At 46.9% G+C, this 27393-nt stretch overlaps 1 protein-coding gene across 3 annotated transcripts in view; it reads left to right on the forward strand.

The window, feature by feature from the left end:
• Positions 1-27393, forward strand: part of ASIC2 (acid sensing ion channel subunit 2) — a 925293-nt gene that overhangs the window by 855428 nt on the left and 42472 nt on the right. For all 3 annotated transcript variants that reach the window (XM_053657008.1, XM_037128069.2, XM_037128071.2), the window contains exon 3: positions 7411-7538. In XM_053657008.1, the coding sequence (XP_053512983.1) occupies positions 7411-7538 (128 nt within the window). The remainder of the gene's footprint in view (positions 1-7410; positions 7539-27393) is intronic.

Consider the following 27393-nt stretch of genomic DNA (forward strand, 5'->3'; position numbering starts at 1 on the left):
GGGCACACAAGTATGAGCATGTGCATCTCTGTGCTGGGTGTGGGTTCTTACCTGGGCATACTGCTCGACTGGGCCTGTCTACCAGGGGAAGGTCAGACAGGGAGGACAATACCTACGTCACATGATTTTGGCTAGGTAGCAATTTATGGATTCCTTGGTTGCCTGTAGGAAAATCAGACTCTTGGCTTGATGTGAGTGCAGAACGGCTATATCTTTTGCTAATAAATCTATTTTCCAGGAAGTTCTAATCAGACGCAGTGAAGTTAGGCGACTTGTACTTGGTCCCCAGCTCATAGAATTCCAGAGCTGAAAACAACCGGAGAGATCAGGGCCCCCTTCATTTCAGCAAGGAGGACACTAAGGCTCGGAGAGGCAATATAACTTACCCGAAGTCACGCTGCTATTAAGCAGTGGGGCTGTGAGTCAGACCTGGAGCCCACGCTTCCTGATGTACTTCCCTGCTCCTCTCCGCACAGCCCCACCTCAGCCTGCTTGGGTTTCTCTGTAAGAACCAAGAGAGCACAAAGGGCCAAGGTGGCACCCCTGGTCGACCACCCAAACAGCATTTGGCAGGACTCTCAAGAGCTAGAGCTGGAACCTAAGTCCCTATTATTGTCACTGCCGCATGCTCAGTGAGCTTTCCACTCAACTCTGAGATGAGAGAAGATAGGCTGCCAAACCCAATACAGGTTCAATTATTCTTCCTCCTTTATCCGTGTCCAGCTTAGAACCTTATTGGCTTGTCACCTGGTACCACTGTCTCTTCTGGTCAACTGGCAAAGGGCAAAGGAGGATCAGGAATCAAGGGACCTGGTTCTTGGGCTTTACTAAGCCACCACCTGTCATGTGGCCAGTGGGTACCATCTTCTCTGTGAGTCTCAATTTTCTCACCTGAAAGATGGAAAGGTAGTTGGATTTAAAAAGTGCCAAGGGCTCTCCTAGCTCCAAAATTCTGTGCATCCATGAATCACAGACCCTGGGCCTCTCCTTTACTGTTTCTCCTCCCTCCCTGTTTCTCTCTCTCTCACTACCCCCCCTTCTTCCCCCTCTCCCTCCCTCTCCTTCTCATACATACACACACACACTTTTCAGTCCCCAGGAAATTGCTGTGCCACAGCAGTGAGTCATTAGTGGCAGCCAGAGAAGGCACTTGGGGATGGGAGAATGGCCCAGTGATGGATGGGTCCAGGCCCTCCCCTGCCTGAAATATGGCATAGACACTGTAGGCCTGTCTCCCTGATCATGGGGAACAGTGAGGCCCCAAGGACAGGTCTCGTCTCAGCAAAAAGCTCCCCAGTGGATGAGCCACTGTGATTTTCTGATCAGCAGAGTCCAGGTAGAGAGCAGTCACACTAGACAGTAACACCAGCTGTGTTCCTTTAGGGGGCCGTCACAGGCAGGCTTTGTTATCCCTGCTCAGGCCCTGTGAGCTCTGGTCTCAAGTCCCTACACAGCCACACATGAGCCTATTGCCATCTGCTGCCTCACAATGTGACAAAGGGTCCATCGCTGTCATGACACAGACCCTGCTTGGCCACAAACTCATTGTGGGACCCATACAAATCTGTCACCCTCCCAGAATCACTATCGCTCATCTATACAACCAGAGGGAGAGAGGAGGATTCTGTGAGTCTCAGAGGTCAGCCATGTAGTTTTGTTCCCTTCAACAAGCACTCACTTATTGAGCACCTACTGAATGCCAGGCATTATGCATATAAACATAAATAAAACATTGACTCTGTCCCCAAGGAGTCTCTCAGTCTTAGTGAAAAGTTACGACTAACTGTGAACATGGTAAATACCAGATGTGGGGACACCCAGGAGGGAAGGCTTCTAGGAGGTGGTGACAATGAAGCTGGTAGGGGTCAACCAGATGGAAGCAAGAACGGCCTGCGTTGCCACTGCCTCAGAATGCCTGGCTCACTCCTTTGAGAAAGAGCTACGCCATCTCTGTGTGCCAAAGTTCTGCCCACCTCGACCCCACCCAGTGTGGGAGGTGGGCCCCCCGGGAACTTCAAAGGCAATTGGCTGTTCTGGGGAAGATGAGGAGAGGGTCCTGAGCCCCACCCCATGGAAGCCTGGCCCTGTCAAGTGTGTCCCTGAGAGCAGCCCTTCTAACGAGGCCTCCAGCAACGCAGACACTCTGGTTGGCTCTAGTGGGGAAGGTTAGCATGGACACAGAAGACTCTGTTGGTCACAATGTACACCTCAGGTTTTTGGAGGGTTGTCAAGTGGAAGGAGGGATTTTAGGAGCAGGGATAAAATCTATAAGTAGGCAGTCCTCCACTGAATGAAGGATGAACTCTGAAAACCATGGCTACCCCTACAGGTAGTGAGGCCCCCACCCCTAAAGCTGCTCAAACATAATGGCTGTCCCTCAGTGAATGGTGTCAGATAGGGGCCTCCTGCTGTCTCTCAGGAGGGGCCTGACTGGGGGCTCAACCAATCAGGACCCAAACAGGAAATCAACAGCTGCCAGAGACAGGGTAATACAAGGAAAAATATTCATGAAGGACTGTTTACAAAGGTGTGGACAAGGCTGAGGAAAGGCAATATGGAATGGTGGCGTGTCCTGGCCCCTACCGCAGGGAGAACCACCCCAAGGGAAAGAGAGGAATGAGCTGGTATCAGAACCCAGATAGGAGGCAGTAAAAAGAGTTCTCCCTAGCTTCCCAACCCAGAGCTGTGGTCTTCAAGGATACAAGCTGCTAACCTGTCATGACCCAGCAAATAAAGTTGAGAGACTGAAGATCCACCCTGACCCTTCTCTGTCCTTTGGATTCCTACCTGGGCCACCATTGGCTGGACCCAATCAAAAGCAGAGGGCAAAGGAGCCCATCTGTACAGTATCGACCAGGGCAGCTTCCAGGGAGAGAGCACAGTGGCGAGGAGTGGCCAGGGGTCGAACAAGCAGAAGCCGTCATGTACTGAGATAACCCCCCACCATGCAGCTGGCATCCCTTCCACCCTCTTCTTCCAAGCTGGCTTTCCCAGCCACGGTTACAAAGTCAGACTTGTCCAACATGAAATTGCTTTGTATCAGCCCAATGCTGCCTTAGCCTAGAAAATTTCTCCGGATTTTGAGAGCAGCTTCCCTTCCTACTTCTCTCTCCAGTGTTTATTTCCTCAGCATGTTTCCTGTAATTTGCAAAGATTAAAGATTTAAGCTTCTTTTATTGCAATGTACTTTCCCTGCCTCATTACACATTCTACCCATCGCTCCCTGTCTCCTCCTGCAGAGCCCCCAAATCCTCTCTGCACAGGCAGAAAATGCTCCACAGGTAGACCTCACCTGGCACTACCATGGCCGCGCTCCTGAAAAATGAAAGAGATTCAGCCTCTGCAGGTTGAACATACTCTACTACCCTCCTCCTGATTCAACATCATCTTTCATGTTAAGCTGTCTGGGTTTCATCTTGGTCCCAATTAACAAGGGTTCCCGACACTGTGTGTGTAGTAACTTGTCCGTTCTCTGCTTTCTCGCTCTCTCTTGCTCTCTGGGGTTTTGAATCCTGCTATTCCTGATATGTAAACAAGTCTTCACTGAGCTAGGGACCTGCACCCTTTGAAGCAGCTCAGTGCTGAATCATTTAGTGGTGAGAGGACTGTGCGAATGTCAGTAGTTCTGCCCAGCACCAATCTGGGTTATCTCCAGGGCCAGCCTATTGGATGTGTGGCCTGTGTGATCCCCTGTGCTCAGAAGGGCTTAATGTTCTGTTATTGCTATCTTAAAACTCAATGCTTCTTTAGTAAGGGGCCTCATATTTTCCTATTGCACTGGGACCTAAAAGTCATGTGGGTGGTCCCAGCTATCGTTATTGTTATTGCTGCTGCTGTTGTTTTGTGTAGGTGATTCCAATCTCATTCTTGTTCGAGAGGCTCAGAGGTGCATAGCCTGAGCCTTTGGCTCTGACACCTATGTTTGATAACTTCAGCTCTTAAACTGGGTCTTCATATATACAATGATAACATACCCCATCCAGAAAATGGGGAAACCGAGGGTGGGTATGGAACAAGGATATAAGGGGGGCTGTTGTTCACTCTCAGCCAAGGACAGTTCTGTGAAGGAAGCGAAACAAACTCTACCCGGTGCTGGAAGAGTAAGTGGCACTTTGGCCAAAGCCAGAGACGATCTAGGACTGCAGTCCCCGGTGAACCGTGAATTCTGCTGCTCAGAACCCCACCCGAATCACTAGGACCTCCTGGCACGAGACCCAGAGGGGCAGCTGCTTAGGAAAGCAGGGCAGCGGAGTCCTCCTCACGCCCTGGTCTGAGAGGGCTGGGGTCTGCTCACAGCTGACATTCTACAGCTGTGCTTCCCACATGTGGCTATTTCAATTTAAGTTAATGAATTAAAATTAAACTCAAATAAATTAATAAAGCAAGCAAAGGAAAGGTAAATGTAAGAGGTGATGGATGTGTTAATTAAGTGGAAGAAATTGTTTTTCAATGTATACAGATCTCAGATCATCACGTTGTCCACTTTAAATATCTTACAATTTTGTCAATTATGCCTCAGTAAAGCTAGGGGGAATTAATTCGTTAATTAATTAAAATTTCAGTGCCTCGGCAGCATTAATCCTACTTCACATGGCTGCCATGTTGAATAGCACAGATCATAGAACATTCCGTCTTTGCAGAAAGTTCCACTGGGCAGTGCTGGTCTGGAGAGAGCAGAAGATGTTTACCTATTACCCATCACCCTTCTCCACCCATGCCCATTGGTCGCTGGATGTTTGCAAAGATAGGAGATCACCTCAGGATTTTACTCTGCCCCAGCACCTGCTGCTTCTGAATCAACTCCCCTTGTGAACCCTCGCCGAGTCTGATTAGCCTTGGAAGTGCTCAGTGACACAGGCACACAGCATTTCGGACAGAAAGGCTTCCTTTGTTCGCCTCCCTGTGAGCTGCAAGAGCCCCACTTTGAGCCCATCTCACTGGCTCTAAGGTTTCCCGAGCTCGGGGCTCTAGCAGGCGCCCAGCCTCAGCTGGCTGTGGAAACAAGCCTTGGCACCTCTCCCGCTCTGAATGCCTCTGAATGTGCGTTCAGTTCACCCGAGCACTGGCATCCTGTAATCCTAACGTCACAACACGTTCACTCTGTTCCCAACTGAGAGCCCGTTCTTGGGGCTCCTCCACCTCTCCTCAACCCCACTCTCCGGCAGGCCTTAGGAAACACATCCCCAGAAAGCTGACGGCTCACCCTGGTCTTCCTACCCATCCTCCCTCTCCACAGCCCCCCACCCAATCAACCTGTGGGCCAGGCCCTGGGAGAGGCAGTGGGCATTGGAATGAACTGGAATGGGCACTTTGTCCTCTGAGGCATTTTCTATGGGCAGGAGTGAGACCACAAAACCACAGGTATATATACAACAAGGAACAGATGGACAGGAGTTTGGACCCAGTGAGCTGCACAAAGAGATGGAAGAACAGTTGACTGCGGAGGGAAGGGGGTGTGCTTGTGGATTGCCTGGTATTCTCTCCCTGACCAGAGACACAGAATGGCAGACAGAGGGTCTCTTTCTCCTAGCCCTGTGTCTGCCGCTGCACTCCTCGTCTAGACTATGAAAGCCCTGCCTGACCCTGTCTGCCTACTAAACCCTTCTTTCCGTGTACCCCAACCTCGGAATTCTCACCCAGCTCCATACGCCTTTCCCTGCTTTGGTGGCTGGTCCCCGTGCGGTTTGTGGATCCTGCCCATTTGCCTGACGCTGTCCTTTCTTCTTCACCCTTCTTTTCTGTGCCAGCTTTAGTTCATGTCCCAAAACTCTGCCCCCAAGCTATGGCTCCAGTGCTGACACATGTCTCCCACCCTCCCTGACCTCTGACCTCAATCCCCTCCCCCCATCTTCTCTTGCCCACTCTCTCTTCACTCTCTCCTTTTAAGACACTCCTTGGTTTGGACTCTGCATTGACCTTGTCCATTAATAAGTGAGCAAGGTTTGAGTAGCAAATCGTTCACACACTCCTGACTACCCGGTGGATGCCTGTTCTATACAGGACCTTTGAAATCCAGAGAGAAAGCCCAGATCTTGGCCTCAGGATGCCCCAGCCTGTGGACACACAGTCGTCAAATACAAGATTATTACCTGGTGTGGCAGAGGCATGTCAGGCCTAGGTGAAGAATTCTACAGAACAAGTGAAGGAGTTGCTCTGAGTGGGGCCGGGAACTAATTCTTCAGTGACCAGTGACGTGTAGGTGGACGAGGTAGAGAGACCTCCAGACCAGTGACGTGTAGGTGGACGAGGTAGAGAGACCTCCAGACAAAAGGTCTGGGTGCATCTGTGCCAAGCGAGGACCAGTAACAACCAATCTGGGCAGCCCTGGAGGCTTGCACCACGTGGTACCACAAAGCAGAAGGCTGCCCAGAGCAAGGCTGGAGCAGGAACGGGTTAAGGGGACTGGGTTCCTTATAAACACAGGAGAGAGTTGCACAGGTTTGCATTTTAGGAAACTTACTCTGCAGGCTGTTTGGAAACATTAAGACAGAGAAGGAAGCCCGTTAAAGGCCTTCCCATTGGTTCATTCTCCACCAATGTACAGGATGAGCCAGACTCTACCACCCCTGCCACCTCCCACTGCCAGGGGCCATCTTTCCTGCCAAAGAAAAAAAAGACAGAAGCTTCCTTTTTAGTGGCCCCTCCCCTTTAGCTCCAAGGCACAGGCAGACGCGTGGTATACACGACACAAGGCCGGCCCTGAATTTCTATGTCTGCTGCTGTATCATCACGTTTTCCAAATCCTGATCTCCTCACCTTCAGCTCACACCCAGCAGGCAAGTTTGTAAATAAAATAAAGGGGCTTGATTCACATCATAATCCCATTCCATAGCAAGATGTTGGCCTGACTGACCTGAATTAGTTTCTGATTGCCACTGAAATAAATCATCACCAATTGAGAGGCTTCACACGGTATAGACTTATTATCTTACAGTTCTGGAAGCCAGAAGTCATGATGGGTTTCAGTGGGCTAAAATCTAGGTGTCGGCAGGAGGCTCTCGGAAACCCCACTCCTTGCCTTTTCCAGCTTCTGGAAGCTGCCTACCTCCTTTGGCTTGTGGCTCCTTCCTCTGTTTTCAAAGCCAGTGGCATGGCATGTTTCCATTCTCTCTCTGACTGTGCTCCTCCTTCCTCCCTCTTACAAGGACCCTTGTGATTACATTGGAAAATGTGGATACTCAGGGTATTCCCCCACTGCAAGATCCCTAACTTCATCATATCTGCAATGTCCCTTTGCCATGGAAGGTATAACACGTGGACAGTTTCCAGGGGTAAGGAGGTAGATGACTTTGAGGGCTTTTATTCTGCCTACGACTCGGCCTCTCTATGTCCCCTTGAGCTTTTCAGTCCCAGGACTCCACAGCATCTACCACCTCTGACCCATGGCCCTGTCCGCCTTTGTTCTTTCAGAGGAAACGACGTTCGAAGCAGGAGTGAAAGTTCAGATCCACAGTCAGTCTGAGCCGCCTTTCATCCAGGAGCTGGGCTTTGGGGTGGCTCCCGGGTTCCAGACTTTCGTGGCCACACAGGAGCAGAGGGTAAGTTCCTGGGCTCTGTCATTGGTCCTTGGCCTATTCCCGGCCACCAGCAGAGGTGTGAGGAGGAGAAATGGGATTCCCCCCTCTGGAAGGTTCTGAATCACCCCAAAGGCTGGAGTGTGGCTGGGCTTGGTTAAGGGATTCACCTGAAAGTGGAGAAGATGTGGGCTAACCTTCGTACCCCAGTCCTCCCGTGCTGCATGGCGGTTCCCAACACTGGGTGTGAAGGAAACCTGGCTTATTTCCTTTTCCACTCAATTAGTTGTTTTTGGTTTTGTTTTCTTTAACTAGAACATTCTGGGGGAAAAATATTTGGGAGAGGGGTAGGCAGAACAGTGCACGCTATGGGAAACTGCTAACCAGGATTTGATATGTCACGTTACTTGTGTTGCTCTAATTCAAAGTCGCCTACACAAAGGCAAAGAAACAGGGGTGTCAACTCTCGTAATAGAGCTTGGGTGGAAGGAAGCCTCTTGCACGGCTCCTGCCTGCTCTCTCTGACGTGGTGCTGGGGAAGGGACCCTCCCAGCCTAGCAGGGCTGCTGCATCAACTCTGCGTGTCAGTGGAGTGAGGACTGGCATAGCCTCATGTCTGACATGGGTTTCATGTCGTAGAAGGCAGATGTGCGCACATTCTCCTACAGGGAGGAAGTGTCAAAGCAGGACTGTGGAAGGACACAGGGACGATTTCTCTCTCTCATCCCCAGTTTGCCTAGAATGAAAGTTGGCTAGGCTGTTCCTCTGAGGAAATCCTAACCCGATCATACAAGACAATTCACCCTGGGAGGCTCACTTCCCAGTGAGGGAAGTGAGTGGTCAGAGGCACCAGCTGCCGCACGGGAAAGGGAGAATCGGGGAGTACAGTGCAGGAGTGATCTGCAAAGAGGTACACATGTAACTCACAAGTTCAACTTGTTTTTCAAGTTTAACTCAGATGTTATCTTTTATTTAGTACTGACCAGAGCACTGTAGACATTTTATAAAACAATAATACTCTGTATAAGAATCTGGGTTTAAATTGTAAGCTATATTTTTTAATCTCGGCGGGGGGGGGGGGGGGGGGGGGAATTGATGGTGTAGGCCTCAGGAACTGTGCCCTGTACTTAATGCCTGGGCAGTTGCTAAAGGCCAAGGTCAGCCTCCACTGCAGCATGTGGGGGGTGGGGTGGCAGCTTTGGGGCAGGGGCAGAGGCGGCTGGGCTGGGCTGGCCTTGCAGGCCCCAGGGTCTAAGGCAGGTGGTGCAACCAGAAATGAAGCATGCAGGGGTATGCAAGGTGGGAACCTAGCTGTGCACCCAGAAAACCTCTCCTTAAGGACAAAGAAGGAGGACATAAACCAGAGGGCAGGGAGCCAAGTACAGGGCTGAAGGTTTGAGGAAAAAAAAAAAAACATAGTCTCAGGGATGTAAATTACAGCACGGAGAGTAGTCAATAATATTGTAATAATTGTGTGTGGGTTCCAGGTGGGTACTCAACTTATTGGGAGGATCACTCTATAAGGTATATAAATGTCTGACCACTATGCTATACACTCAAAACTAATATAATATCGAATGTCAACTGCAATTGAAAAAAATTTATTGAGTAAGAATGCAACAAGCCAAGGCGTACAGATGAAGGAATTGGAGCCCAAGCTATTAGCCTCGTTGTGAGAGCCAGCCATCGAGTTCTGTCAAAGATAAACAAAGCCAGACACAAGTACAGCGGCCAGGGCAGATTTTAATCAGTAATGTACTCATTGCAAAGAAGGTTCAGCATGAACTGAACTCAGCTTCAATTTGTACAGAAGTGACTGGGCATTTTAAAGGAAAAATCAGGGTGGGTTGGGGAGTAGGAACAGAAGGGGCTTGAGCAGAGTCCAAGAAGTGAACCTGCAAAGAGTGGGAAGGAGAGATTGGTCCCTGTGAAGGCCATCCGCGTTTCCAACTGAGGCTTACCCACATTGTACCCCAACCCTCCCATGAAGACGGGGAGACCGAGGTCCTATCTTCAGGTGTTGGCAGGAACAAGTAGTAAATTCTTTTGGCAGCTTTGAGTTTTCTCAGACCTGGACCCTGTAAGGGAGGGAGAAAGGAAGAGGGCATCTAGAGTCATCCTTTGAGCTGTTAGAAACTGTTAGTTTCCTAGCCAGGTAGTTCGATTGGTTAGAGCATTGTCCCAAAACACCAAGGTTGCGAAATTGAACTGTGGTCAGGGCACATACAAGAATCAACCAATGAATGCATAAATAAGTGGAACCACAGATCAATATTTCTTTCTCTGTCTCTCTCTCTCATCAATAGATTACCAAAAAAAGGGAAAAGAAAGAAACTTTGTCGTTCAGGTCTCTGTAGACCAACACTGAGGCTTAGCTGAGAAAAGGGCTCCGAGGGGCCTGGCCAGAGTTTGGTCCAGGAGAGAATCCTTGTCAGCCTTTCCTTCATGTGTTGTGTGAGTAAACCTTCCTCCCTTCAAAGACGCCGGCATGGATCAGACTAATTACTAGCTGTGAACACGAATTCTTTGACTCTCTTTTTTTTTTTTTTCTTTGACTCTCTAAAGGTGAATTTTTGACGAGTTGTCCAGAGCAAATCCGACTCTGGGGTTTGTTTACTGTAAGTGCCGTGCCTGTCACAAGTGACTTAGCTGTGCTGACACCTCTGTCCTCCTTGCTTTTAGTACTCGGGGGAGGGGAGCAGCATTCTCTGAAACCTCCTTCGAGCTGCTAGCCAGGCTTGGAAAGAAGGAAGCTCTTTGCAGGTTGCTGTTTGTCATCAGCCTGAGAGATGTGCTTATTTCTCCATCCCCCCACTTACCCTCCATTAGTGACACTGAGGAAATTTCTAGGCTGGATGGGAAGTTGGAGCTGATGACTTCTAGGAGTCCTTCAGTCTCTTTCTCTTCTTAATAGGAAACAGAGGGACCCCCCACTGTGAGGAGGAGCAGAACACATTCCAGGCTCCTGAGGGCAGATTCATTGTTTGCTTCGATGTATATTCGCAGAAAATCAGCCTCATTCGTACCCATATTGCTGTGATAATTATAACTAATAATAAGAGATTTGGTTCAACACTTTACAGTCTTCAAAGCATTTCCGCATCATCTCATTTTATCATTTCATTCATATTAATAGGGAAAGACAAAAACAGAACCCGGAGCTAAATCTGATCATGTGTTATGTTTACACGTATATAAAAGAGCATATTCATAGCATTTGAAGGAAATAAGCCAAAATATGCCCAGTGTGGGGATTATGAATGATTTATTTTCTTTTCTGGGTTTTTCCTCATGTTTTATAAATGTGGCTTTGTTTTGTTTTTCTCATTCAGTAAATGTTTGTTGAACACCTACTCTGAGTGAAGTGATGGGCACATGGTGGTAAACAAAACAGAGCCCGTGTCTGTGCTCACACAGAAAAATATGGTAAATAAATACTGTGAGGCCAAGTATCATTTGGGGATTGGCCTCCATTTGCATTTCCATCCTGCCATCCGTACTGACCTATCCTGTCCAGCTGACCCTGGTCCTCAGACACTGCTTTCTTTGATTGTAAGATGCCTATTTTTTTTCACATTGTAACCTTTCTGAAATCAGGGTTTGTTCCCCAACAAACTGCATCTCAGTTACAATTAGCAGTGGTTTTCCTTTCATGGTGGCACAGGAAACCCTGCGGCTTGCAGCCTACAAGTCTACCTTGTTCCCCTTTCAGGATTCTGCTACTTAGGGGGTCAAAGCTCAAGGGAGTCTGGAAGAAAGCCCGGAGGGGTGACAAGACTGTGAGGAGCAGAGGGCTCTTTCCTGGAAAGTTGGTGTTAATCACTGGAGGGAAACTGACTCCCCAGTGAGAGTTCCAAGAGGAGCTGGGACTTCAGGGAATCCTGCCCTGAATCTCAATGTAAATGGAAAAGTCTTTTCTCATGATAAAAGGCATTCCACCCATGCCAAAGTACATATGCACCTCTTTCAGTACATCTTCATTTTATTTTGTAATGCAGACCAAATTGCTTTTTTAAATCAGTATTTATCCTAACCCCCAACTAAGCCAAGGTATGCCCCTGCCTGTGTGGACAACCTGAGAAATGGCCCCCTGGCTGGCTCAACTGCTACTGAGCCCCTGTATGACCTCAGGGCCACCGCCACCAGAGACAGGCATGGGATATTGTGCCAGGAGCAGGGGCAGAAGCAAGCCCCGAGGCTTAGACAAAACCTTACTGCTCACTGAGCACAGTGATAATGCAGATAATGCACCTGCCAGGCATTAAGCTGCATTATCTCATTTAGGCCCCCACAACCACCCCAAAAGAAAGATGTTCCCTTCACGGTCCTGATCACAAAACTACATAGTTAAGTAACTTGCTTCAGGTCAAATAGCCAGGAAGGCAGTGGGGCTCCGCTTTAAGCCAGATCTATCTGCAAAGAGAGAACCAACCTAGGAGCCCACAGGCCTGGACTCCAGTCCTGGCTGTGCCATGAAACCTTGGACAGGTTGCTTTTCTCCCTGGGCCTCAGGTTGCCCATGCATAGCATGGGAGGATGGGTTAAATGACTTCAAAGGGCCTCCGGCATTAACAGCCTGGGAGTCCCTGCCTGTGTCACTCAAGCACACAGCTACCACCTGGAAGTTTGACTGACAGCACTTTTGCACTTTGTACCCACTCCCTGCTCTGTAGGAGCTGGAGTAAATAGCAGCCCTAATTTTAGAAGAAAGGCTCTGAGCATGCTCCTTGTTAGTGCCCCTTTCTCAGCCCTGTGGTCGCATAGTTACCCTGCCCAAAACCCTTAAATTCCCAGGCCTCCAGTAACTTGCAAAATCTCAGCCCTTTAGAATGGCTTCTGAGGCCCTATTCCACCTGCCCCTGCCCGCTCTCCAGCCTCATTATCTAAATGTGGCTGGCCAACCTGCACCCCACATTCCAGTATGGAAAACCATCCACCCAGTACAGCACACACTTGGATGCCTGCCTTTGTGCATTTGCACCTACGGTTCCTTCCGCCCAGAATCCTTTCCCTGTCTTACCTACCTGGCAAAGGCCTCTTCCTATTTCCAAATACTGCTCAGAGAGCATGACCTCTAAGAAGACCTTCCCGTCCTCTCCTGCCAATCCCCAAGGAGCAGCTAGCTGCTCCACACAACACGTTGTACATTCATTGATTCCTCCAGCAAATATTCACTGGGCACCTACTGTGCTGGGAAAATAAAGGTAAGCAAGACCTGGTCCTGGCCTTGGGGTGCTCACAGGATGGAGTGGGGGTTTTGGCAATTTTGTCACATTCCTAAAGAGATACAGAACTCTCCTTATGGGACTTACTTTATCTTGTGCATCACTGCTCCTTACATCCGCCTCTTAGGAACTTTCTTCTTTGGCCTCCATCAGCCTTGTCTCACCACAGACTGACAGCTCCCTGAGAGCAACAGTTGTGTCTTTCTGATTGTATATACGAGTAGATTCTCAGTGTCTTGCTTATATATGAGCTCAGCAAATGTGCATTGCTGAGAGAATAAAGGCACTCTAATGCTCCAATCTGCACTCTGTGCTCAAATAGCACGCAAATGCTACGCTCTAACGCTCTCCCTGCCCCCACCACCCACCCCTGCCAAAGCTCCCATTAGAATCTGCCCTAAGGGACCTCCTGCCTGAGGATGTTCAGCCAGCCTATGATGGATGATGATATCTTACTATTTCTGGCTGCACATTCAGAGACCCTAATCAAACCAAAAGCTTATGAAAGACATCAGGGCTAGAGTTGTAGATCTAGAAGCCATCTGTATACAGAAGAGTAGATGGAACAGATGAGAGGGCCAGGACAGAACTCTGGAATTCTTGGGAAGAATTACATGAGTAAGTGAATGTTTATGCAAGTGCAAATCTGAGATGGTCTCATTGTATGAACATAAGACAAACTGTCTTCAGTGTTGACATCACCAGGCAGACTCTGCACCCCAAATTTAAGGTGATTGCTGATTCCTTGTGGGACAGCCAGTTGTGATTTCATATCAAAAGAGTCTTATCACCTCCCACCCCCTGCACAAAAGGCCTCAAAGATTCCTGTGTTCTAAATGTTTATATCCAGCCCTGGCTGGTGCAGCTCAGTGGATTGAGTGCCAGCCTGCGAACCAAAGAGTCGCAGGTTCGGTTCCCAGTCAAGGCACATGCCTGGGTTGTGGGCCAGGTCCCCAGTAGGGGGCGTGTGAGAGGCAACTACACATTGATATTTCTTGTCCCTCTCTTTCTCCCTCCCTTCCCCTCTCTCTAAAATAAATAAATAAAATCTTTTTTAAAGAATAAATAAATGTTTATATCCATGTATTCATCTAATATTTAATCTACCATCTCGCCCATGCTTCTTGGTAGGCCTGAAAATGACTCAGGAGATCCTGGGTTGTTGGTTGGCCACCAGCTTCAGTATTCAGGAAATTCTCTGAAAATTCCCTGGGTTTATATTTGACGATGCCAGAAAACCCTTGGGAAGCCAACACTGGAAATCACTACTCAGTTCGGAGCCACTGGGTATGAGAAGCATTTCGATTCTACTACCTGGCTCTGTGTTGGCTCTTCACTTGAGCTATACCCATAGTACCATGAGAATGCCCATCATCACATCTCACCCTGCATCCAGCAGCCATTCACAAGCCTATTTTTGGGCTGTACATGAAGGCAAACACCAACACTTGGGTCCTGCTGGCCTCAGCTAGGTCATGGGCAAGGTGTGTGAGCTCCATTGGCTCCGGCAGAAGCCCAAGTCTTTGCCCTTGATGTAGGTTAATCACATTGCCAACAGTTGGAGGGGATCCCTCCATGGGAAACAATATCCTCCACCCCGAATAAAAAGGCCCAACGGTTGAGAGGGGTTCCCCCTACCTACTGCAGACAGCTCCCCTCAAGGTCCTCACCATGACTTCCTCAGTGCCTTTCACAAGAGACAGCTCACATGTCCATCTCACAGCCAAATTCATGATCCTTAGTAGCTGTGTTTTCATGGGCTCCATTAGAAATGTAGGTTTGCCCTGTTTGTTTTTTTCAAGGCAGGGGACAGAATTTGTTACCTGTGCCTTCAGCAACTTTCAAACTGCCAAAGCAGGAGCCTCAGAAATACAGCAGCAGCCAGCTCTGCTCCAGAAAGCACCAGGGAGGCAGCAGAAAACAGAAGAACCCGCTGCATGAACAACAGGGAACATTGTTCCCCATTAAGAGATTAAAATAAGAATCCATTAGGCATCCACTAGCTTAGCTTCACTTGTTGCCACTCAGCCTCTAAAATAGAAATATCTTCAGATCCCCACATGATTTTACCAATAGATGGGTTTTCATTATTTTTTCCTGCACAATGAGAACTTGTTTTTATCCAAGTGGAGGTGATGGCAAGGACTAGAGGAGAACTGTTGATTGGCCAGGATGAGCTGGAATCCCAAAATAAGTCCCCATTAAATATGCACAAGACTTACAAGGAGAGAGCATCACTCCATCCTGCCTCCCCTCTGCCCAAGCCTCTCTCTCTCCTTTCTTTCTAGCAAAGAGTCTCCAAAGAGTTCTTTTTAGAGAGAACTCTCCACCTCCTCACCTCTCTTTCACTTCCCAGCCCACATCGAGCACTCCACTGAAACTTTTCTTTGTCAAGGTCAGCCATAAAACCTTGTGGCCAAACCCATCTCTGTTGATAAGAATGCTCCTCACACCTCGTCCCACCAGGTTTCTCAGCAGCGTAAGGACTGGACCACGCTCTCCCTGTGGCACTCTTCTCCGTCCTGGTCTGGTTGTCTTCTCAGCTCTCTGCCTGTTCCTCTTACTTAGTCCCCTTCATAAGCAGTTCTTTCTCTGTTCACCCCTCAGATGATGGGCCCTCCAGGATGCTGTTTTTGGCATCTCCCAGTCTGCATTGTCCTTAAATGAGTTTGGCCTTTGCCATGACTTTCAGATTGCCAACCCCAGTCCACATCTCTTTCCTGAGCTCTAGACCCAGCAATCCAGGTGCTGTCAAACACCTCCTCTCGGAGCCCCATGGGCATCTCAAATGAACAGTCTAAACAGAGCTCGTATTCTTCCTTTGATCCCACAGCTGCACCCTAAAATTGCTGCTTCCCCTAGATTCCCCAACTCTGTAAATGGCCTGAGAACAAATCTGCATTCATCAGGTGTGTGTGGCCTTGTGCCTCATTCTCCTCATCTGTAAAGTGGGAATGATGACAGTTTTATTCAATGTGTAGCTAGAAAACCAAGCAAGTTAATACATTCATGTAGGACAGTTCTTGCTGTAGAGTAAGTGCTCCGTAAGTGCTAGCTGTTATTATCCCTCACACCAGACAGTACTTAACTCAGTTGCTCATGGTTCCTCACCTGGGTTAGAACAGCAGCTGCCTTGCTGGTCTCCCTGCTGTCCATGTTGCCCCTCCCCAATCCATTCTCTGCATCAGCATGATCTTCCTCAAATACAGGTCTGAGCATTTCCCTCCCCCATCGCCCACAGGATGAAATCCAGGAGTCTCCTCATGGGTCTTTCTGCTCTGGCTCCCACCCACCTTTTCAGCTGCATCTCTGTCTACTCCCCAGCCTCCCACACAATGCACCAGCTATACTAAACTGTGTGCAGTTTTTCCCAAGCATTACACACGCCTCTCCTCTCTCTCCTGGCCAACAACACCCTTCCCACCCATTCCTTATCTAATTCACACGTGTCCTTTGAAACTCAACTCAAATGTTACCTCCTCCAGAAAGCCATCGTAGAGTATTCTGTGTGAATCTCTAGCATAAAATTCACACGTTATAATCATCTGTTTATTTATCTGTCTTCCCTACCAGATTGTGAGCTCTTTAAGGATATGACCCTATCTTATTTCTATTTTTTATATATGCAAGTAGAAGATACTTAACAAATTATATTAAATGAAACGAATAAATAAGTAAATGTGTGAAAGAGAGAAGAAGAGCCTAATTTATCATGTCATTCCCTGCTTGAAAGACATTAATGTCTTTCCCAACCTAGAGAATAAAGCCCAAATCCCACAACCTGGTCCCAACTGTCACCTCTTCCGATGATTATACCCTGTCGCTTTTCAGTGGCACCCACTCCTCTGATCCACACACCGCCCCTCACACAGGCCTGGAGCCCCTCTGCCCCATTCTCTGACTCATTTATTTACTGAGCATCTACTATGTGCAGGACACTGTGTTAGGCAGGAAGACACAGGACTGACCGGGTTCTCAGAGCTTCCAGTCTCCCAGGAGAAGCAGACAATCAAACAATCACAGATTAAGAGCTGTGTGTGTGTATGTAATTTGTCCCCAGTGCACCGCCAATCCCCTAGGGGAAGATATGAGGTCTTACAATTCTTATAATTTGGATGACTACCTTCAATAATTTACAGTCCATTTAAGCTCTACCTAGCCTCCAGGTATTATGTAACTGAATTAAATAGTCTTCAACACTAAGAAACTAAATTTTAAAAAGTCCCTTTACTGACTGAGTGCATGGGGTGGGAGAAAAAAGGATAAGCCGTAAATTGTACTAACTGATTAGGACAACCTGGATCTAAGTCTGGATCCAAGTGTGGCGGTGGGGTGGGGGAGTGCCCACCCTCACTAGCACCCATTAGGGCAGAACTTCCCCTGGACCCTCTCTGCACTGGCTCTGACGTCAGAAGCCACTTGCTTATCTCTTGGTGGCTTATTTCCTTAAACCCAGGCAGGAGAAAGGAGACCCACTATGTCCATTCAACTCACCAACTTTATCTTACTCAGGAGACAAGTTAATAAATCAGAACATCCTTTGGTCGGGTCACTGATACCCAGTACACATTATCTTCTGATTCACGAGCAGCTCACTATCTGAACTCTGAACAGTGTAGCCTTGGCTTCTGTAGTGTTTTTTTTAATAAGAGACAAAAATATATATGTGCAGAGGACACTTTCATAGGCAGGATGAAAGGTGTTTCGTCTTTTTTCCTGCCACCTGGGAAGGTTAGATAATCATAAGCTAATCTTTCAGAAATATCAACATGAGTAAATGAATGAATAGATGGACCAATGATGAATATGAACAGTCCTGCTGAGTGTCACGCTCCCCTGGCAAGGGCACCGGGAGGGGGCCTGATAAAGACATCTCCTCTATCTCCCCTTCCCCTTCACAAGTGGGAACAACTGCTGCCCAGAGACAGAGAAGCCCCTGCGTTTGTTCCTGTTGTGACAAACTGGCCAGACAGCCATCTGCTGCGCCCAGTAAACGTGGCGCTGATCTGTTAGACTGCTCCATCCCCAGGCATCTTTGCTCTCTCACCTACTGAGATCTCTCTTTTTTCCTTTTTTTTTTTTGAGCATTTAAAACATTTTAACAAAAGCCAACCAACTATTAACATACATGCACCTAATAATACAAGTTATTGGCATGTCTTGCTCTTTTCAATGAGAGTGTGCCCTTTGAAGACAAGGAGTGCAGAACAATTAGCACAGAGCCTAACGCTATAAATCAGTGAGTGGATGAATGAATGAATGAATGAATGAATGAATGAATTTCAGGCTTAATTTTAGTTACTGGATTGCTCCAAACCCTGCAACAGATCCTATCGTGGAATCAAAAAAATCACCCTGAAATGAGAGTCCTTGCTCCTTGATTTATCTGCTTTCGGTTTTGAAATAGCACTCAGAGTCTTTACAACGCAACCTTTTACTCAATGGGGTGGCAAAGGACAAGATGATGACATTTGACCAAGGTCTGTAGGGAGATCCAAGAGAACTGCAAAAAGAACAACCACAAGGGGAGCGGTGCCCCAGCAAAGAAGCACCCCTATCTCTAGAGAGGCAGGGGAGACAGCTGCTGAGGCGAGTGTGAAACTGGGAGAGCCTTGGGGCTAGAGAGGTGGATGGGGACACAAAACACAAAAGCAGGTATACCCTTCAAATCTAGCAGTTTCACTTCCCGGAATCTGTTCCAAAGAAATACTGCCAAAGGTACCCCAAGAAGCGTGGACTAAAACCTTTTCTGCAGCACTGTTTGTGAGAGCAAAGGTTTGGAAACAACTTAAATGTTCATCAGTAGGGGGTGATTAAATGAAGGAGGGCAAAGACGCATGCATCCCCCACCGCGCTGCAACAGTTAAACCAGATGAGGGAGAGCCGGAGGTCCCTTTGGGGAAATTTTCCAAGACCTATTGGTAAGTAAAAAGTAGCAAAGTACAGAACAATGCATACAGTGTAATCCCATTTGTGCACAAAATGCATCCAACTAAGCTGTATATTTATAAATGCATGTGTGTGCGCAGTGGCGCGCAGAAAATTTCTGGAGACGTACCTGCCATTCTGAGAGCCACTCGGAAGAAAGGAGCAGAACTGAGTATGCAAGACGTTTTGTTTTTCTGGGTCCTTGAAGTATTTATAGCAAGAATAAATTTGTTTATTTTTATGTCTTAATTGTACACATTTTTAAGGGTGTGCATAATGCAGGTATTTACAAATATGTTTTATGATTTGGATCCGGCGGTTAACAGACAGACAGGCTCAGGTGAAGGGGGGGGGCCCCGCTCCCTCCCTTCAGGGACAGCCTCCTGCCCGGGCTGGTCCTGAAATGCCTTCCACAGGGACATCCTCCCCCAAACTCCTCTCTGCTCCCAGTTCGTGCAGAGGCCACAGGGAAAGGCCTCCTTTCCCTGAAGGTTTCCTTTTAGGAAAGGACCTTTCGTGAAGAGCTTTTTTTCTGTTTTGGGATTTTAAAAAATGTTTTAAGTACCCACCCCCCCAGGTCTGGGGCCAGAGTGCGCCGTTCGGAGGGTCCCTGAAGACCTCGGTGCCAGTACCGCACGAGCGCTCCCTCCGCAGGCGGGGAATTTAGTTAGCTCGCTGGGCTGGATCAGCTGACTTCGATTGGATCGGGTTGACCAGGTAGGAACAGCTGTCCTTAACCACGCCCTAGCTCCTAAAATTGAATAATCCTCTTCCCTAACTCAGTGCCCTTAGAACCGCAGGGAGGGGGACACCGGCAGGACCTCCACCCCTCCGAGGGGCGCTGCGGAGTAGAGACACCACTCCGCAGAAAAGCCTTTCAAAGAGTCAGAGCTGGTGTTTCCTGCACCCAGAACGCTTCCCAGAGCAGCATAGCCATTACCTCAGGTGTGCCTCTCAAATCTAATTAAGTAGAAACGACTGGAAACCATTTCGCAGAAAATAAAACTGGAGCACAGAGAAATTAAGAAACTTGCCCAAAAATACCCAGCTAGGAAGTGGTACTGCCTGGAATTGACATCAGCCCGACATTGCAGCCCAGAACGCTAAACTTTGGGAAACACTGCCCTCCAGTGTCAGGGGATATTCTGCATTCACTCCGGCCAGGGCAGGGCAGGGCAGGCTGCCAGGAGCGCACAGGGGGAGGGGCCTGCACATGGAGTGAGGCCTCCGGCCTCTGGGCAGGTGTGGGGGAAGGAAGGGCAGCCCAGCAGAGGGAAAGGGAAATTACTAGAAGGCCTAGGGCAAGGGGAGGGTCATGCTGAGACATGTTCACACAGGCACAGGAGCCTCCAAACAGAATGGAGGGAGAGCATGAGGAGGAGCAGGGCCAGCAGGAACACAGAAAAGAGTCAGCAGCAGCCGCCATAACTTAATATAAGAAATTGGTGGGGTGGGAAGTGTTTTGTTCATTAGATTCCACATATGAGTGAAATCATACAGTACTCATCTTTCTTTGACTGGCTCATTTCACTCACATAATGTTTTCCAGCCTCATCCATGCTGTTGAAAGAGGTAAAATTTCCCTCTTTTTTAGGGGGGAGTAGTATTCCACTGCGTAGATATACCACAGCTTTTTTATCCACTCATCTAATGATGGACACGAGCTGCTTCCAAATCTTGGCTGTTGTAAATAATGCTGCCGTGAACGTAGGGGTGCATAAACAAGATAGAAACAAACTTCCAGATACAGAGAACAGACTCCCAGCTGTCGGAGGGTCAGAGTAGGAGCACTGGGTGAAAAAAGTGAAGGGATTAAGAAAAAAAACCTCATAGACACAGACCACAGTATGATGATTATCAGAGGGAAAGGGGGGTGAGGGAAGGCAGAAGAGAGTAAAGGAAGAATAAATGATGATGAAATGAGACTGGACTTGGGTTGGTGAACACACAGTATAATACACAGATGATGTATTATAGAATCGAAACCTATATATCTTTATTAATCAATGTGACTCCAAATACATTCAGTTTTTAAAAAAGAAATTGGGGGAAAAATAACCCATATGTACTTTGGGTATCTTACCTTGAAGTTGCCTGTCTGTATACTTTATTTGTTTCTGCCTTAGTTAGGGCTCCTGGGTTGCAAGGAGCAGATCACCTCACAGGCTGACCCAAGGGAGGGGCTGTGGTTCCCGAAGCTGCAGAGGGCAGACAGACAGAAGGGCGTGCTGAGAGCAGAACACGCACCTAGTTGTGGTGTCTGGAAACCACTCAAAGAGCTGCTCTCTGCTTCTTCCATGGCTCTCTCTCTCTCTCTTCCTCTCTCTCCCTTCCCTCCCTCTCTTTCTCCCCTTTCGGAGGCAACAAGCGATGTCTTTTCATCTCTCCATCCTTTCTCCTGGCTGGCCAGCTTCCTAACTCTGCGAACACATTTACATCTGGTTTTGCCTCCTCAAAACCTCTGCTTGCCCGTAGCCCCTGGTGGCTGCTCTCAGTAGGACTTTGGGTGGGGCAAGTTTTGATAGTCATCTCTAATCCAGCTTGTTCCTTGGACTCTGATATTCTCTCTCCTTTTGTCCTTCAATGTCATTTTCCATAAGCACCTTCTCCTGTCACAAGGAGATCTCTATAACACCAGTTGTAGATTCCATCATGGTTCTTTGAGTTTAGCTATGATGATCCGCTCTATCATTCCTCATTCATCAACTCTCGGGACCTCCTATGTGACGGCATTAATCAGGGGCACCAGGCACAAGCTGCTTAGTCCATGCTGCCTTCAAGATAGGTGTCCCTGTACCCATGTTAGAGATGAGAAAACTAAGGCTCAGTAGTGAACAGACACAATTCAAACCCAGATCTTTCAGCTTCTGAAACCTGTGTTCTTTCCACCATCCCACCCTTTGTCTGGCCACCCAAGAGGCCAGGGCCTTCTGACAGCCGCGTTTGCAGAATTCCTGGTAACCACAAGGAAATAAGACCCTGCATTAAGGAGAATCCATTCCAGAACTCCACATCTTTCTGATGCCAACTTCTCTTCCAATGTGATTCATATTGCTTCATTTTACGAGCTTTCAAGAAGCCACTTAATGATCACAGCCTACTTCCTGATAGGTAGCAAACATTGCTATTGTTACGGCTGTTGCCGAGGCTTAGCCATTTCATCAATAGGTCCTAGTAGAAATGAACTTCAGAGGAAATTTTCTAAGGAAACACACTCCCATTTTGTCCACACACCATGGCAACGATCAACAAACACAGGATTGTACGGTACATGTCATGCATCTAGATAGCACAGTGGCCCCACCTGGCTGCATTCATTGGGACACTGCTTTTCCACATGTTTTCTAGCAGGGAACTGGATTATTCGTCCTCTTCCCCATGGAGAAATACATTTGTCATTATGATCAGGAATGAAAGCTGAGCTCCCTGCCTGCTGCTTTGCTATGAGGGAGAGAGGAAGCAGCAAATACAGCCCAGGAGCAGAGGACAGAGGCCCTGGTTATAGCCCCAACTCTGCCATTCACTCTCTCATGCAGCCACGGGCAGTTCACTGCACCTCTTTGGGCCTCAGACTCTCTACCTGTCATATGGGCTAATAATGCCAATCTATCTCACTTGGCTCTTGAGAAAATCAGAGCATTTGGTTGTGACTATGCAAGTACTTCATTTGTGAAGTAGCTATATCACTCTTTCCTGGATGGAGAGTCAATGATACATGATGGAGCCAGGCATACCTGATTCAAATCTGCTCTTCACCTGGGAAAAGCATTCAGCTCCTGGTACTAAAGTGAGCCTGGTGTGGCCCTGGCTGGTGTAGCTCAGTGGATCGAGCACAGGCCTGCAATCCAAAGGGTCACTGGTTTGATTCCCAGTCAGGGGGCACATGCCTGGGTTGCAGGGCCAGGTCCCCAGTAGGTGATGCATAAGAGGCAACCACACATTGATGTTCTCTCCCTCTCTTTCTCCTTCCCTTCCCTTCTCTCTAAAAATAAATCTTAAGAAAAAAATAATAAAGTTAGACTGGTGTGGACAGGGCTTGGCTCGTGCTTGCTTGGCTCGTGCTTGTAGTAGAGGCTTCGACTCCTGCTTCTCGCCAAGATATAGTAACAGAGTGGGTTTATCCTCTCACACTAAACTACCAAAAAAAGAAAAAATATATGAAATAGGCCTGGCTGCATGGCTCACTTGGTTGGAGCGTTGTGGGTTCAGTTCCCAGTCAGAGTATATACTTAGGATGTAAGTTTGATCTCTGGTTGGGGCATGTACAGGAGGAATCAATCAATGTTTCTCTCTCTCTCCCCCCTCAACTCTCTCTGTAAGACCAACTTTAAAAAAACAAATCCTCAGGTTAGGAGAAAATATACATATATATCATATATATATATATATATACATATGAAACAGTAACTTTCAAGAGTTCTGCATATTAAACAACAAAGAACGGTGATCCTAGAGAGATGGGAAACAAAAATGCTGGGAGCAGTAGGAGTGTTCCAGCTTATACCCTTCAGAGAGCTTCCAGGCCACAGTGCATGGAGGGGGACCCAGGCAGAGCCCATGGACTCCTCGAATTGAGGACATGGAGCTGAGAGTCCACGAAGCCCAAGACAGCTAGAGTTCACAGGACAGAATATCAAGGAGGAAAGGGCTTCTTTTTGCTCTTTGGAGAGAGAACTCCAAAGATCTATAGAGTGGACCCCACCCTCAGAATTCAGGTTCCTGGTTGGGTCATGCATGTGAGAAAACTGAAGGCCAGTGAAAGACCCACCTGAGAGGATTTGCAGGAGCAGTGCCCAGCACTCACACAGAGCTGGGAAGAGTGCCTATTCCTACCAGTCAACCTGGCAGCCCTCATAGTTCATAGGACATTGGGGAAGGTATCCACAGGGTCTTGCATCAGGAGAGGGGAAGAATCAGCCCTAGACTAGAGGTTCTCTGCTTCCACCTAACAAATACTAAAGCAAAACCCAAGAGGCTCAGACTATGTCCAAGTAACTGAAATGTGTCTCAGAACAAAACTTGAGAAAAGTTACAGGAATACAAAAATGTTTGACACCCAAATGATAAAATCCATAATTGTCCGGCATCCAAACAGGACTAGACAGCAAAGAAGCAAAAAAATATGACCTATGGTGAGAAGATGATCAATCCATTGAAACCAACTCAGAACTAAGACATGTGTGAAACAGCCAACAGGACATTAAAACAGTTATAACTAAGTCCCATGTGTCCAAGGTGTGAACATGAACTATGTAAAATTGAGCTTCTAGAGATTAAAAGAACTACCATGTCCGAAATGCAAAATATGCTGGATGAGATTAACAGCAAGTAAATCATTACAGAGGAAAAGATTCATTTACCTCAAAAAATAATAATGAAACACAGGGACAACAAAGACTTTTTGAAATGAAAAGCATCAGTGACCCGTGGGACAACTTCAAATGGCCTAACATGAATATTTGGAGATTTTGAAGAAAGGAGGGGCAGAAAAAATATTTGAGGAAATGATGGCTAAATCTTTTCCAAATTTTATGAAAACTATAAATCCACAGATCTGAAAAGCTCAACAAACCGCAGTCCCAAGAAACATGAAGCAAACTATACTAAAATTGCTCGAAATTGGTAACAAGAGAAAATCTTAAAAGCATCCAGAGAGAAATAACTCACTGCACGCAGAGGAACAAAGATAAGGATGGCAGCAGATTTGTCATCAGAGCCAGTGCAAGTGAGAGGACAGAAGCAACGTCTTACAGGTACTGAAAGGAGAAAAAAATCTCAGTCTAGAATTGCGTACCCAGTGAAAATACCTTCCAAAAATATAGCAACATTAAGGCTTTTCAGACATATGAAAATTGGAGATACAGCAGATTCTTACCCCAGCACATCCATCACCAGCAGCTCCATATTCCAAGCAACATTAAAAATAGTCGTTTAGGCAAAAGGAAAATGGCACCACATGGGAATAAAAGGAATGCAGAGCACCAGACATGGTAACCACACTGGTAAACACGTGACATTCTTCTTCTTAAAATTTATTTAAAAGAAAACTGGTTGCTTAAATAATAATAGTGTATTATGAAGTTTATAACCTATGCACTGGGAAATTTATAACATATGTACATCATAACATGTATAACAAAGGTAATATATGTACAATATATAACGTAAGTAAAATGAATGGTAGCAACAGCTTAAAGGCAGGAGAGTTTTGGGAAATGGGAAAATGCTATTGTCAGATTCTTATACTGCACATGAAGTTTAGTAGTATCACTTGAAGGTAGACAGTAGTAAGTTAAAGATGTACACAATATACCCTATGGAAACCACTGAAATATAAGAAATAAAGTGATAGCTAATAATCCAATAAAAAGTGTAAGTGGAATCACAAAAAAACTTCAGTTGCTTTAACAGAAGGCAGAAAATGAGGGACAGGGGAACAGAGAACAAACAAACCCAATAGACCACATACAGCAGCATGACAGGCTTACCTCAAACACGTCAATAATCACAGTACATGAAAACAGTTTTTGTGTGACAGTTTAAGGGCAGGTTGTCAGACTGAATAAAAAAGCAAGTCCCAAAACTATGGTTACCAAGAGCATGTATTTTAAATATAAAGATACAAATAGCTAAAAGAAAAGGATGGAGATATATATATATATATATATCATCCTTGCACTCACCAAAAGAATGTTGGAATGGCTACACTCACATCAGACAAAGTTGGTTTCAGAGCCAATAATATCATCGTGGATAAAGAAGGTCATTACATAACAATGAAAGGGTGAATTCATCAAGAGGACGTGACAATCCTGAACATTTATGCACCTGATAGCAAAGCTTCACAAATACATAAAGCAAAAACTGATAGAACTGCAAAGAAAAGTATGTAGAAGACTTGAACCACACTCTCAACCAAGTCGACCTACGCGACATCTACATTCACTGCAGCAATCACAAAATACACATTCTTTTCAAGTATGCAAACGACATTGGCCAAAATGGACCACATTCCAGGCCACAAAACAAATTTCAATAAAGTTAAAAGGGTTCAAGTCATACAAAGTGTGTTCTCCAATCATAATGGAATTAAATTAGAAATCAATCACAGAAAGATATCTGAAAATCCTCAAATATTTAGAAATTAAATAACATACTTCTAAATAATCCATCACTGAAAGAAGAAATCAAAAGATAAACTGGAAAGTATTTTGAGCTGAATAAAAATGAAAATTTGGAGATACCACAAGAGCAGTCCTAAAAAGGACATTTATAGAATTAAACACCTGTCTTTAAAAAATAAGAAAGTTTCAAATCAATGACCTCAGCTTCCACATTAAGAAATTAGAAAAAGAAGAGCAAATTAGACCAAAAGTAAGCACAAGAAAGGAAATAAGATCAGAATAGAAATCAATGAAATATAAAAATAGAGAAAAACAATGAAGCTAAAGGATTTTTAGAAGATTAATAATATGGGTAAATCTCTAGCTAGAATGATCAAAAAAGAGAAAAACACAAGGTATCAATATTAGGAAGGAGAGAGGTGACCTCAGTATGGATGCTATAGATATAAAAAGGGTAATTAGAGATGATTTAATAACCGTGTGTTGATATACTCAACAACTTAGGACTGGATGGGGGGCCGCAATGACTCAAATTCCCAATCACTTTCCGTAGCTTCCAGGGGCTTCATCTAGGGTGACTGTCCATCCTGGTTTGCTCAGGATAGAGGGGTCTTTTGGGAGGTGGGACTTTCAGTGCTAAAACTGGAAGGGTTGATCACCCTTGACCTGCATCCCTCTGGGTCACTGTCTTCTCTCCCTAGTTCAGTCACCCAGAAGCCACAACTGCCCACAGAGGGATCTGTCTTACCAGGCTTGACCCTGTCCCTGTGCTCTCTGGGTCATCTGAGCTGGCAAGGGTCAGAGGCAGGGCCCCCCAGGGGCTTTCTGCCTCCCTGGCACCATGCCACAAATGCCCCTAGTACATCCTCCCCTTGCTCTGGGCCCAAGCTGCTCTGCAGGGGCTGCCAGATTCTCAGAAACAGCTACTTGGTGAGGCATTAAAGAAGTGACTGACTCTTCAAGAGCCAGGGCTGGAAGTAGCTTTCGAAAGTATTATTGGTCTTGCTCTGGCCCTCAATCCCCTCACTAACCATTAAGCCTGAGAGTTCATTTCTCTTCCTTTTAAGCTTGTCAGTGTTTCTGCCATTCCCTGCCTACCAGTTCTGGGTATATTGGAGCCCTCCCCCAAACACTCTGGAAAGTCAGACTTCAAGGCCATCCTGAGCCTGCCCCACCCTCACTCAGGCACTCTCAGGGCTCTCTTTGTTGTCTAAAGTATGGCTTCATGATGCCCAAGTTCAATGATCAGGGTCCACACTTCATACAGTGTTGTCAAATAGAGCCACTCACTGGGTCCCGCAAATTCCCGACTCTGAAACTTTCTCTGCTCTGTTTCTCAGAATTCCATCTGCTCTGGCTCCTCATGTACAAATCCAGAACTTCTTTCTGTGCTCCCCTCAATGGCCACCTTCTTCAGGAGACCTTCTCAATGCCCGCAGCCAGAAGGGAGATCTCTTCTTTGTGGCTCTGGGCACTTTCCACTGTGCATGGGAGTTATTTACACCTGGAAGCTCTCTTTGGTCCTAGATTCTAATGCTTACTTGGCAACAGGCTCCCATTTTCCAACCCTTGGCCAAGGCCTAGGCCAGCCACAATTTTGTC

The sequence above is a fragment of the Artibeus jamaicensis genome, unplaced genomic scaffold (assembly GCF_021234435.1).
Source record: "Artibeus jamaicensis isolate MK-2021 breed Jamaican fruit bat unplaced genomic scaffold, CSHL_Jam_final contig_1998, whole genome shotgun sequence".
Classification (NCBI taxonomy): domain Eukaryota; kingdom Metazoa; phylum Chordata; class Mammalia; order Chiroptera; family Phyllostomidae; genus Artibeus; species Artibeus jamaicensis.